The 14949-nt window shown below is 35.9% G+C and overlaps 1 protein-coding gene across 1 annotated transcript; it reads right to left on the bottom strand.

Annotated features, from left to right (window-relative positions):
• Window positions 1-420: 420 nt before the first annotated feature.
• LOC121807120 (allene oxide synthase 3-like) lies at window positions 421-4028 on the bottom strand. Its single transcript, XM_042207316.1, has 2 exons — window positions 3203-4028; window positions 421-1277 (listed from the first exon to the last, which is right to left on the bottom strand). Exons 1-2 carry the CDS (start codon window positions 3937-3939, stop codon window positions 572-574), a joined length of 1443 nt encoding a protein of 480 aa, XP_042063250.1. The 5' UTR covers window positions 3940-4028; the 3' UTR covers window positions 421-571.
• Between the last annotated feature and the right edge of the window lie 10921 nt (window positions 4029-14949).

The raw sequence follows: 14949 nt of genomic DNA, 5'->3' as shown, positions 1-14949 counted from the left end.
AATACTACTATCTGTATTCCATAAATATAGACACATTTGAGACGGCATGAGTTTTTATACATAATTGATAAGGTATGAGAGAGATCGAAATAAAACGTTATCGTTGTATGTTAAATGGAGAATGGAGCTCATATCATTAAAGATAAATAAATCACTAAAAATAGAAGTGCACTATTTTTATCAGACTGGCAAAAAAAAAAAGAATCTTTATTCTTATGGGACGAAAGGAATATTTTGATTCTTTCTATACCCCATTCGTCAATTACGATAAAAATAAACAAAAAAAATAATTTTTATTTTATGATATTATTATGATCGGGTATTGAATAACGTACTCATCTGAACTTAGTAAAAATTTATAGACCAAGGCTTATCCAGAACAAAGCTAATCATGTAGAGCATGATTTAATAGAAGAGGGTAAATAGTATTCATTGCATTTTTTTATTGAACTGAAATCATAGCATCCATCTTCAGCAACGTAGAAAGATAATTTAACTATTGAAACATGAAAATTCAAACACACAACCAACACAATTAAGGACTATAATGAAAAATCGATGAATGATAGAATCATATGAATTTTATCATCGATTTGATCGTGACGGATGATCCAAGAAGCAACTTCCCAACCTCCACATTGAAGGTATCATAACGCAAGAAAATCTCGACCAACATCATCCTCCCTAGCAGCACCACCATATCCTTGGCTGGACATTGCTTGTTGTCCGCGGTCGGGTTGTCGGTCTCCATCCCGTTGGACCAATAAACATACTTTATTAGCTGCTCTCCCTCATCCATAAATCTCTCGGGCACGAACTCATCTGGATTCACAAAAATCAAAGGATCCCTAGTGGCAAAAGGTTGGTAACCAAAAATCATCTCGCCCTTTTTGACCACATAAGTTGCCACGTGGCTCGAAATTTTCAAATCCTCCTTGGCCTTACCATATTGATACTGAACGGGTGGTTCAATCCTCATCGTCTCCCACACCACGGACTTGACCAGACTCATCCTCTCGAGAGCCGCCAACGTGACGCCTCCTTCCTCTTCCACGGCCCCCCTAATCTCGACTGCGAGACATCGATGCAAGTCCTCCCCGCCGCTGCCAACATACTTCAACAAAGCTGGGAAGAGAATCTTGGTCCCACCATAAGAGTTAAATCCCATAACAAACATGAGGTTATGAGAAGCCTCATCCCTACTCAAACCCTTCTTCTCCGCCTCGTCGAGCAACTCTCCGGCCCCCTCCTGGAACGCCCTGTGAATCTTCTCGTACCTGTTGGCAAATGAAACAAAATAACTTTATCATGCTAACTGAAACCAATACCTCTTAAAGTAATATCATACCACCATTCCTAACCAATCACTTGTACACGTGGACGAATAATCAGCTGCCATGTGGCAATCATAAAAAATGCTCAAGGGTAAATTTTATCAGCCATCAATATCCAATACACTATACAATAATTTTTCTCGACCAGCAATATCCAATACGGTAGACAGCAATCTATAGATTGCTTTTCATAGTTGTATTTTGATTTTTTTGCGTGATCTCTGTTTTTCATATCAATATAATACTAATAGTAAAAAATTTATATACAGTGGAGCCCTTACCGAAAAAAATTTCTGCGGCCGCCTCTGGTCTCGTGGGCTCCTCCTCCTGTCACCAATTAGTTTTAGGTTGGAAACCATTTATTTCTATCATGGTATAGAGCGGGTAACCGACTTTAGACAAAATCTAACTAACTGAGCAATATATCTAGGCTGAAATTAGAAAAAAACTACTAACCCAACATTATATAATTATCCCATATCAGTGTACAAAGAGGAACCGTGGAATTCTATCAAGGAGTTATTATGTCATGGGTAACTCCTTGATAGAATTCCACCGTTCCTCTTTGTACACTGATATAGGATAATTATATAATGTTGGGTTAGTCGTTTTTTTCTAATTTCAGCCTAGATATATTGCTCGGTTAGTTAGATTTTGTCTACAGTCGGTTACCCGCTCTATACCATGATAGAAATAAATGGTTTCCATCCTAAAACTAATTGGTGATAGGAGGAGGAGCCCACGAGACCAGGGGCGGCTGCAGGAATTTTTTTCGGTAAGGGCTCCACTGTATATAAATTTTTTACTATTAGTATTATATTGATATGAAAAACAGAGATCATGCAAAAAAAATCAAAATACAACTATGAAAAGCATAAATATTTTATACATGAAGCTAAACCAATAGATAAATTAAAATATTACAATGATAGCCATAGACGCGGATAATTAACACATAAAACAAATTCAAACTATTTAACTCGAATAGTTCAAACTCAAAGTTCAGCAAAAACAAAAAATTCTACTCCAAATATCTTAAACTCAAATGGAACAGAAAAAACTCAATCATTTTATCACAAAATCCTATGTATATTTAGCAATACAAACTGTGTTTTTTCTCATATTTTCAATTTCATATACAATGAATTGTAAAAAAAACTAAGATATTGCATTGTTGAACTAAAAATAAAAGAATAATAAGTAGCGAAAAACTTATCTTACGCATTAATATGCTGCCTAATAGACCAGGTTATTTACTTTGTTTTTTGAAAATTAAGTTATGAATTTAAATTTGCTTACGCAAATGCCAAATTACATGGCTCTTTAGTGCAGTACTTTCTATTTTAAAATAATAAAAGGGACTTGGCACGTATAAGTACTCAGCACTTTTTATAAGGACTATTTATAATATAATAATATTATATTAGTAACATTTTTTAAGTCGTCTTCTTCCGCAGCTCCATAGCCATGGTCTTTTATTTTACTCTGTATTTTTCTAATTTCTGATTAAGTTTAGCCCCTCTCTTCATTCGGTTTTCAGTAATTTGGTCTTCAAAATCATTCTTATAGTAAGGGCTTAGAATAACTTTTCAATTTTTTTTCAAAAAGACCGTGGTAGAAAAAACAAAAAATATTCTTTTGGGTAAGGGCTTAAGCCATATCCTCTTCTTGAGTGTGTATGCCCCTGCATGAGACTTATACTTATACAATGATTCCAGTTCTTTTTGATATGGAAATTTATGTATGGTCAATTTTGGAACAAATCAAAAAATTTATATTTTTACATCGAAAAAAATTTATTTGTTGTGTGATATAATATTTTTTAGTTTCATTCAACACTCCTAGCCAATTGGTTTTAGAATCCGTACCCAGATTTCGCCAAAAAATATGGCAGCGGGAATGTATGGAGCACCAAATCCTCGATAAAATTAGGCACAAACTTCAACCCTAATGTGACCAAAGGAGCCAGCTGAAGAAGCAGCCACGTGTCAAGGCTGGAACCACCATCGCCAACGCCGGCGCCGTAAGAGCTCTTGCCGGCGAATAAACGGAAGAGCAAATCAAACGAAAATTTATCGCTGACGGAGTTAAAAGCCGACTCCCCTTCAGCGTCGAGATCGGCCTCCACGTCAGCAAAGAGCTGAGAAATGGCGGCATGAAACGTGGGAATTAACTCCGTATGCAGTCGGCCAAGAAGGGAGAGGAGGAAGCCCTTGATAAGGGCGTGTTTGGGCTCGGAGGGGTCGAGGTAGGAGCAGACGCGGTAGCCGCCGGTGAAGCTCGTGGACGGCATGAAGGTGCCGGTGAAGACGTCTCTCTTCTCCACTTTCGACGTGTCGAAGAGGATTGGGAAGCTCACGGCGTCGAGGAGGACCACGACTCTCGCGTTCCGAGCGTTGAATGGGCCGGGTGGGGCGTTGGCTCGGAACACGGTGGAGTTGTGCTGCTGCATTCGGGCGCGGAAAAACTCGTCCGGGCCCTGGCGGTAGTGGAAGTCGTGGCGGTCCGATATCGCCCCGAAAAACGGGAGGCCGTAGCCGCCGGGAATTTCTTTGAATGGAAGAAGCTCTTCGATTGAAGAGTTTTTCTCAATATTGGAAGACATTTTTTTTAATGAAATTGGTACTCTTTCAACGAAAAGATTGCTAACAAAAGAAAATTAATAATTGATGGTATAGAGGTGTGGGTTGTTTGATTTATGCATGGCTAGTGAAACTAGAGCAATTTATAGAGTGTGATGGATTGGTGGAGAATTATATATTATGCTTGAAGAAACAAATTCTTGGGTTTAAATTTCAACATGCGTTTATGATCAAGTACAAGTGTTAGGCGCGGATGAAAACTAGGGATGTCAATCGGGCCGGCCAATCGGGTTTCGGGCCGGCCTTACTCGGGTTGCGGGTCAATCGGGGTGCGGGCTAGTCGGGTTGTGAATTCTTTCGGGTTGTAAAAGTTCAACCCTAACCCTAAAAGCTCGGGTTTCGGGCTAGCCCAACGGGTTAATCGGGTTGCTACCGATAAGATTAACATGCGATCAATCCAATAAATAATGATGAAAATTAGTTATATTCATAAAATGTAAAATATTTAATTATGATAAATTTGAGATATATGGTCAGACTCAATCATAAACATGATCAAATACTAATATTTGAGATATTTCGTAAAATTTTAATACATGTTTTAGAAATTTAAATATTTTTTAAGTGAATTTGAAGTTTTTAATTTATTTATCAAAAATTCAATATATAATTTGTATATTTAATATAAAATTGAAAGTTATTTTTTAGTTATCTATATTATAAAATTAATCAATGAAGTGTTGTATTAGGAGTAAAAAATAGAATAATAGAAATTTTATCAGGTTTTAGGGTCAGTCCATCGGGTTTTCGGGTCTAGTCCGAACGGTTCGCGGATTAATCGGGAGCGAGCTAATCGGGTTTTAATTTTATCGGGCTAGAAATTTTCATCCCTAATCCTACAAAATTTAGCGGGCTATTCGGGCCAGCCCACGAGTTGCGGGCTACATTAACATCCCTAATGTAAACTATGATGTTTACGTGCCTCAAAACCCATAGTGGCGGACGTAGAAATTATTGTTTTAAGAATTGCATTATATATGTCGTTCAATTATGAAAAATAATTTTATTTTTTCATTTCTATCCGTTTACTAAAAAATAGTCTATTTTCTATTTGTAGAAACTTTCTCATCATTTTCTTTTATTTCTCTCTTCTATTATTCTGTAACTTATTTCTCTCTTTTAATTAAAACTTATATGGTTTATAAATAATGCTTTTCCTTTAATGAAAATATGTAGTACGTATTTTATAGTCAATATATATATAAAACAGTACTATAAATAAAATCACAGACACATCGACTATAATAATGATACATAAATAATACACAAACCTAAGAATGAAAAGTAGAAAGATATTTTTTAAAAAGATGAAAACCAGAAAGATATACTTTTTAAAAGATGAATTACTTCATTCTCAAAAATCAATTATCATGAGATAAAATTGCTATGCCAACAAGTGACACGTGATACCTTTATTTATGTTTATATTGATTGATTATATTTTAGTTAGACTATTGTGTTTCAAAAATTATTACTCACCAATAATTCCAACAATTTTATCTCATGATCTAAGGCGAATTATATCTGAGTCAAATACAATTGGCCAACTTTCCAAAACTTAGTACTCCTTAAAACTCGTACTCCCTCCGTTCATCTATAATAGAGACGTTTTTTTTCGGCACAAGATTTAAGAAAAGTTGTATTAAGTAAGTTAAGTAAATGAATAATAAAGTAGACAATAAAAAGGTAAAGAGATGAAGAGATAATAGAGTAAGAGAGAGTAAAGTACGAGAGAAGAAAAATTGTTGCTTTTTTGCCAAAAAAGAAAACAACTCAGTTAAAATGGGATAATCTAAAAAGGAATACGACTCGGCTAGCTAGGACTTAGAAAGTAAATTTTTCCGTATAGCTAAGTAGATATAATAAACTATAAATTAATATGCTTTACAAGTCAGAAACATTTTTTGACTTGAAAACATTTAGGGGAGGGCCTCATTTTTCTCTCAAAGTCAAAAAAACATCATAATCACTCGTTATGTAAATTCAATGATATTATAGTAACTCTAGACAACATATTTTTGTGTTCTCTAAATTTTTACTGGTTTACTCATATTGTTTTGTATTCATTTCTTAGTATACTGAGAATTTTTTTTTCCTTCAAATTTTTACTAATTTATTTATATATTGTTTTATATTTTTATTTTTAATTAAAATTAATTTTATTGACAGTTTAAAGTATATATGTATCTTAGTTAATTACCTTATAAAATATATACTGTTTATTGTACTATGTGATATCTATTTATTTATTTTAGTAATAACTAAATCGTTACATTATTGTTATATTGATTTAATCAAACATTAAAATTGATATAATATTATTTTATTACTATATAATTGAATTGTACAGGTACTTATTATGGTCTACTTACTATTTCCTCCCTCCAATAGTAACTGAGGCACTTTTTTTTTAAAAACGAGTTTTTAGAAAAATGATATTATTAAATGCCTCCTTCGTCCACGAAGACAAGATTATGAACGAACATGAGTTTTAATGTATAATTGGTAAAATAAGAAATATATATGAAATGGTAAGAGATGTGGAGGAAAAAAATAGTGGAATGAATAATAGTGGATTGTGGGGTTCACATTTAGAATTATATGTAGGATTAGTATTGGTTGAAAACTTTCCTTTATGAACTTTATCTATTTTTCATGGATGGACGAAAATGGCAAAACATGTCTATTTTTCGTGGACGAGGGAGTAGTTTGTATTAATTTTATTTTCACTCTTACTTTCCACTCCCACTTTAACTATATAATATATTTTCTTAAAACTCTCACTTATGGTGGACGAAAAAGTGCTAATTTACTTATCATTTATACATTATCTTAGAAAATAATTACTAATAAAACTTGTTAAATTCGATTTTCATAAGACGATGACAAATAAATTTTATGTGTATGTTCTTGAGATTACTGTTAATTGGTAAAATACATGTGGTTTTTATAAAATCAGTTATAGTCAATAAACATAGCTTCCCTAATCTTCCTCATTTTCTTTAGAATATGTTGTAAACGCTACAACGTCATATGCCGATCTCCAAATACTTTTTTTTGGAAGAGGAAAACGGGAAATGAAGTCCTTGGAAAAAATTTAACATAATTTTTTGAAATTATAAATATATCATTCATTTAAGTAAAAAAGTTCCATTAATATTTCGTTGTTCAAATATAGTCTTAGGAATACACTATTCGTATTTGAACGGCGATAACTGATGGATCTCGAATACAATCATGAACTTTTAATGAGGCCAAAAAACAAAGCAAAATTTTGTCTTGCTACCCATATGCTTCCAAAACTACTGCTGTGCTGATTTAGCCCATGATTCAGATAAGTTTTCTTGAAACTTTCAATGCTATTTTGAATTTTTGAGCCCATGTTTCCTATAAGTTTTATTACGATTTCAAGGCTCTGTTATAAAAGGTTAATTTTGATTCTAAATATAAGATCAAAATATGAATTTAATTTAAAATATTTATTTTTTAAAAAATAGATCTCTAATAAATGAAAATGTCACCGAAGTAGTCATTTTTTTATAGTTTCGTCAAAAACTAACGGTCAACGCTAATTGCACAATGGCATGACCGTTAGTTTTTTGACGGAACCATCAACAAAGGATCACTCCCACAATGATTTCATTTGTTATGAACCTATTTTTCAAAAAATGAATATTTTAGACTAAATTCATATTTTAATTATAGATTTAGGATCAAAATTAACATTTATTCAAATAATATCACTATAAAATCTTCGAGTTCGTCACTTCTGTTGTTATTTTTCCCTAACTACAAGTTAATAGTATATCATTTGTTTTTATTTTCAAATTTTACTATTTTGATTTTGGAGTTTATACCATTTTATAATAATAATTACTACTACTATTATAATTATAGATATTTAGATAGGATAAGCAAACAATTAGTACTCCGTTTCGTGGTAGTTGAGTCAGTTAATTTCCTACACTCATTTTTAAAAAATGATACTCCCTTTTGAAGGGGTTGGCAGTGGAAGCGTGCATGAGATCCGATCACATAATTTGATCTATTTAGCAGATTATCTAGACAAAATCTATTCGCGTAATTATCACATGTATCATGCTAATAACTTGAATTAAAACATGCTTTAGCATATAAAAGCCCTAAAACATGCTCACTACGGAATTAGCCAATTTACCTCGTTGATTCAATCAAGAATCGATGATGGCTTGCTCCGTCTCCACGTGAAGATCTTCAGTACTCGACCTCTGATCTTCTGACTGGTGTCCCAGACTGTATACTGATATTTGTGTGGGCAAATCTCACCAGAATACTAGGACTTGAATAACGAAGACAGAACTCAGCTCACGGAGAGAGCAATTTTCGAATTCTCTCTCTTTCTAGAGGGGGACGAAAATTTTTGCTTTTTATAATTATGTTTTCTGTCTCCTTTATTCTCCTATTTATAAAGTCACATATTGGGCTCAGTCAGGGATCTAAGGAAGAATTTAGACATGGCCTCACCCAATTAGTTTTTTACTAATTAAATTGAACCCACAATTTAATATAAGCTTGTATTAGAATATTACAAGGAGCCACTACAGAAGTAATATCGCACTGCCTTTCCAAATCCGAAATTACAAGTATTCCGGGTTTCCTTTTATTTGTTTAATTCATTTCCCGCGCTTAAGATAGAAACATCCATTAATTAATTAATGTCTGCTATGAACTTAATTAATTAACATATTTTATTCTCCAAGAGTGGACTTAGCAAGAAACTCTTATTTATTATTCATAGAGTAATTAAACTCCAACTAGCTAGGTTCCGAATAATAAAACCATGTTTCGAGCTCCTCTTGTGGATGTTATCAAACGAGACTCTCCTCGCGCACGATTCAACATAATAGCAATCCTAGCACCGCTAGATAATGATCACCACTACCCAATATACCTGGATCGTTGGGTGACGAAAAACCCGCACCTTTGGTAAGTCAAAGTAGTAGATACTCAATATCGTATGCTCAATGCTAATGTACATTGATTAAGAAATTAATTATCAAGACCTCGTCTTTCAGTAGATACCATAAAGACTCGTCTTGCTGTTAGATCCATTCAGTGCTATACCACACCAACGTCATCATATTTCAATAAGGCTTAGAAATAATCGGACTGACATTGCAACCTTTCACGATAGGTAGTCTAGGTCTATCTGGGTTGTGAAATTCTTATTTTTCTTTGTTCAGAACTGACCGCGTACCTTAAATTGAGGGCAGCCCACAACCGGTCTACTAGAACAAAGACTTAGACTTATGTTATGTTCGCTTATACATTTAAATATGCAATAAACACCCATTAAATGTAAAACATAACAACATTATGACAAAAATAATCTGTTGCATTCATTGGAAAATAATTATTAGAGTTTTACAGTATTCAATCACTCGAAAGGTGATTTCTAGTATACAAACCCTAACACCTTTATCCCATAATAGAAGTCCTATTTAGTTACGACATGAGTTTTAAGAAATATAAATAAAAGTGAGTTGAATAAGTTAGTGAAATATGGTCTCACTTATTTATATTAGCTTTATAATAAAATGTGAGTGGAAGAAGTTGGTAGAATGTGGGGCTTACTTACCATTTATGGTAAAAGTGAAATATGACTCTTATTGTGGGACATACCAAAATGACAAAACATGACATTTATTGTGGGACGGATGGATTAACAAATATTTAAAGTGGAAATATAGTAAAGTAAGAAAGAGATTAATGTTGATTAAACTCTCCTCTACATTATTCTCTCTCTTACTTTACTCTTTCTTCACTTTACCTACTTATTATCATTTTTTCAAAACGAGTGAACAAAATTAAATGACTTAGTTACCGTGGAACGGAGGAAGTACTACTTTATTAGTCTCCAAAAAATGGACTAGTTTTACTGGGGAGCTCGAGATCGACGGATTGGAATTGGATCAAGTTATATGGAAGATAACCGAACCGGTCGGATTAGTTAGCAAATTGTCGTTGCCACTTAATCAAATCAATCCTCAAACCGACACACGCAAGAAAATATTTATAACTCCCAATTTGCAAAACTTTAACAGTAAAGCGGCAAGTTCGGGGTCGATCCCACAGAGAAGTTGGTGTGTCGAGTGTGTGAGTAGTGAATAGGAGGGGGGTTGGCTGTTGCCACGCTTTAACTTGGGAGTTTTTAACTACTGTTTTTAATCTAGGCATAATTAAACTAGCTAGCTTGATCAATGGAACTTTAACTACTGGGTGAAGTGAATTGCAGGTAACAGCGGAAAAGTAAATGCGAGGATGTAAATGAAAAATAACTTCGATTAAACTAAAAACTGAGTACAGCGTGAAATTAAACTAAGCTAACACGTCGAAAACTAAGAAAGCGGTAAAAACTGAGAAGAATCTCAGCGGGAAACCTAAGATAATGCAGACAGAAATGAGTATTCTGCAGCGCTCCCTTCGGTCACCCTTTTAACTAAGCTATCTAAACTAAACTAGAGAACTGATCTAAACTAAGCTAGGGAGCTGAACTACACTAGTTAACTAAGCTAAGCTAAACTAGACGGAAAGTAAAGTCTCTCTTCTTCTTGTGGTGGCACATCATCTATTTATAAGCTCGATTCGACCCCCAACTGGATAACGATCTTGTCAGGGAATATTCGCTCATTCTGAGAGTGAGCGACTCATTGATTGCTACGTGCTGTTCTTCTAGAATGACGACGCTTTTTGGTAACAGATTCGTGACTCAGCTCCATCCTTGCGTCTCATATTCCAGCACGTGTCCCCTTCTAGAACGTCGTCCTTGCCAACAGAATGGTGCGCCAATTCCAGCTCATTTCCTCTCGTGCCTTCTTCCAAAATCCAGTGGTCCCCTTCTTAACTGCTTGATTACTCCCCCTTGATCAATTCCCCCGACTCTTGGTCCTCTTTCACCTTTTGTACTTGCTTGATCAGTTCGGCCTTGCTGCCTTGGTCAAGTGGTATTTCTGCACATTTTAACACTTGTTTTGCGCGATAAACTGATCAAGTAGCATACATTTTACCCTTAAACCGATGCATGAAATGAGCCTTATTAAACTGCTCACACTTAAAACATACATGTCCTCAAGTATAAAGAAAAAGAAAAGAAAAAGATAAGACAAATTTCAGGCATGGTTTACTTATTTCATAAGTACGAATCGAAAAACAAGACTTTAAAAAAACGTATTCACATGTATGCATTAGACCGAATAATTTTCCAACAATCATACTCGAGGTTGAGGTCAATCCATTTGCCAGTAGCTTATGTTCATTCTCTTTCGCTTTTGCTAGATCAAAGTGTCTGCTTGTCAAGATTGCTCAATTTTGAAAACCACCGTCGGATTCACTCAGTCACTCATTTCTCACCAGAGATGTTAGGACTGTTCACTCGGTGTTGCCACAAATTTAATACTTTGAATCGGACTGCACAAGATAGTTCCTTAAGGTCTTTGTTTTGGGTTGTAACGGGGCTCAAGGGTAGTAACATATTAGGGTAGGGTCCTATGGGTTCTAAGTTCAAAATTAAAATTTTAAATTTAAGAAAAAATCACATGAGTCAAAAAGCCAAAGATTTGACTAAAAATCGTTGGATCAGATTTGGGATATTTATTTCTTCCTCTTCTTGATGCTCCTTCTCGGTCAAATTTAGACCTTTAGCCTTATAACTTTCGGCTTACTATTTTTTTACTTATGATCTGGGTCAGGTTACAACTATTTCCTGCCCTTTTCTTTTCTCAAACCTTTTCATCATCATTTTTTTTATATATATGATCAACCCGATTTTCTAACTTGATCAACCCGGCTACCATTTATTTCGACCATTCTATTGCTATCCCCTTTTGTTTCCCTTGACAAACTTCATCTCTTTGGCCCTCTTCCTCATGTGATATGAAACTTTGAATTTGGTCTTAAGGCTTCAAAGAATGGGTAAGGGTGTTTGGGCTCAAAGTGGTTAACTAAGGGGTGTCTTGATTAATGAGGCGGGGTTGTGGAACGAAGGAAGAAAACGGCTCAAAAGGCTAAGTCCTAGTGCCTTTAGTTCTTCTTACTTGTGCAATTTTCATCTCAATATTAAAATTCGGCCTCTCGTATATTTTTCTTTTGAAAAAAAATAGTAGAAAGTGTTCTACTTTTGGCTTATAACTCACAGATAGAGAGGCTTCACAGTTAGTTTAAAAATTGAGCGTTTCCATCATACTTACGTCGTTCAAATTGATCAAGTTTTTGCAATTAAGTTTTACATGTGAGCATACTGAATCCTTTTTCTAACTCTCCCAAAAAGTAATCAAGTCTTCCACTTATCCAATTTCATGCATACTGCCTATTTTTTCTAAAATTTTGTATTTTTCTCAAAAAACTTTAGCTTGTATGATTCTTCTATAACTAACCCGTCCCCCCTCCCCACTGCATATGAACTCGTCCTCGAGGGACTGGATGCAGTGGAAAGAAGGGTTAGGCATAGGCGACGGCACAACAACAAACAAGGGAAACTTCTCACAATTAGACCAGATACTGGGCTAAGTGTGAGGCAGTGCCAGCAATCAACACATGCTAAAAAAAACATAACACTTAGTCAAAACAGAAAACAACTTCCATAAACTTCTCACACTTAGTCCAGACACAGGACCAAGTGTGAGAACGGAGTCAAAAACACAATTTACACAAAGAAACAGGGTTAAGGGTGACACTACTGCCTTCTAGATTGTTGAATCAGGGGAATGTTGCGCGCCTTCCTTATCGCCTCTAAGGCGTTCGCGTTTATCGGGGCTCCTCTTCCTTGGTGTTTTTTTTAAATCTTTTTCTCCTTCGGGGGGAGAAGCATGCTGGCAGCGTTAGTAAGTCCCATACCTTGGTTGGTATGGTGGCCCATATTAGGGGGAGGATGTTAGGGTTTGTATACTAGAAATCACATTTCGAGTGATTGAATACTGTAAACCTCTAATAATTATTTTCCAATGAATGCAACAGACTATTTTTGTCGTAATGTTGTTATGTTTTACATTTAATGGGTGTTTATTGCATATTTAAATGTATAAGCGAACATAACATAAGTCTAAATCTTTGTTCTAGTAGACCGGTTGTGGGCTGCGCTCAATTTAAGGTACGCGGTCAGTTCTGAACAAAGAAAAATAAGAATTTCACAACCCAGATAGACCTAGACTACCTATCGTGAAAGGTTGCAATGCCAGTCCGATTATTTCTAAGCCTTATTGAAATTTGATGACGTTGGTGTGGTATAGCACTGAATGGATCTAACAGCAAGACGAGTCTTTATGCTATCTACTGAAAGACGAGGTCTTGATAATTAATTTCTTAATCAATGTACATTAGCATTGAGCATACGATATTGAGTATCTACTACTTTGACTTACCAAAGGTGCGGGTTTTTCGTCACCCAACGATCCAGGTATATTGGGTAGTGGTGATCATTGTCTAGCGGTGCTAGGATTGCTATTATGTTGAATCGTGCGCGAGGAGAGTCTCGTTCGATAACATCCACAAGAGGAGCTCGAAACGAGGTTTTATTATTCGGAACCTAGCTAGTTGGAGTTTAGTTACTCTATGAATAATAAATAAGAGTTTCTTGTTAAGTCCACTATTGGAGAATAAAATATGTTAATTAATGAAGTCCATAGCAGACATTAATTAATTAATTAATGTTTCAATCTTAAGCGCGGGAAATGAATTAAACAAATAAAAGGAAACCCGGAATACTTGTAATTTCGGATTTAGAAAAGCAGTGCAATACTACTTCTGTAGTGGCTGCTTGTAATATTCCAGTATAAGCCTATATTAAATTGTGGGTTCAATTTAATTAGTTAAAAGCTAATTGGGTGAGGCCATGTCCAAATTCTTCCTTAGATCCCTGACTTAGCCTAATATGTGACTTTATAAATAGGAGAATAAAGGAGACAGAAAACATAATTATTAAAGCAAAAATTTTCGTCCCCTCTAGAAAGAGAGAGAATTCGAAAATTGCTCTCTCCGTGAGCTGAGTTCTGTTTTCGTTATTCGAGTCCTAGTATTCTGGTGAGATTTGCCCACATAAATATCAGTATACAGTCCGGGACACCAGTCAAAAGATCAGAGGTCGAGTACTGAAGATCTTCACGTAGAGACGGAGCACGCCATCATCGATTCTTGGTTGAATCAACGAGGTAAATTGGCTAATTCCGTAGTGAGCATGTTTTAGGGATTTTATATGCTAAATCATGTTTTAATTCAAGTTATGAGCATGATACATGTGATAATTACGCGAATAGAATTTGTCTAAATAATCTGCTAAATAGATCAATTTTATGTGATCGGATCTCATGCACGCTTCTGCTGCCAACCCCATCAATTGGTATCAGAGCTAGTCTTTGGCTTTGATTATTTGGATTTAAATTTTGCGAAATTCATGTATGCATGTATTATTTGATTGCGAAGCATGTTCTTGGTGTTTTGTTTAATTTATTATGCATGATGAACTCAAGAACTATCGAATCAAAGAACTTGAATTGCTCGATCGTACGAGACGTGCAATCCGTCGGTGCTCGCTCCGAGACGGATCACACCACGCGCGATCTAGGTAGGGTAGTCGAGATAGTGGGAGCCAGGGAACCGCGATCACGGGGCGACGTGCAGATGAGTATGGGCTCGTGCACGCCGCTGGCCGAGAACGCACGCCCCAGACGGAGCTCGCGTCGAGATCCACACGGCGGAAGGCGTGGCACGGCAGTTCGACTGAGAACATGCCGAGGTGCTGAGCCACTAGGCCGAGAACCCTAGGCGGAAGGGTCGAGGCGGATGGCGGCGCTGGCCGAGAGCAGCTGCGCTGTCGCGCGAGCCGCTGGCCGGGATCGCGCGCCACCGTGCGCTCTGCTGGCCGAGAGCTCGAGCCGCCCGATGGAACGCTGGGCCGAGACGCGTCGGCACCTGACGGTCGACACGATCGAGACGGGTGCTCG

This window comes from Salvia splendens, chromosome 6 (genome assembly GCF_004379255.2).
Source record: "Salvia splendens isolate huo1 chromosome 6, SspV2, whole genome shotgun sequence".
Classification (NCBI taxonomy): domain Eukaryota; kingdom Viridiplantae; phylum Streptophyta; class Magnoliopsida; order Lamiales; family Lamiaceae; genus Salvia; species Salvia splendens.
Note: the sequence above shows the minus strand (reverse complement) of the source record. Positions and strands in the feature narration are given on the sequence as shown.

Excerpts from the sequence above, each read along its gene's own strand:
- LOC121807120 (XM_042207316.1), bottom strand. The coding sequence starts at position 3,939 with ATGTCTTCCAATATTGAGAAAAACTCTTCAATCGAAGAGCTTCTTCCA. Across the intron at positions 1,278-3,202 it reads TATTTTTTGGCGAAATCTGG|GTACGAGAAGATTCACAGGG; the intron begins GTACGGATTCTA and ends ATTTGCCAACAG.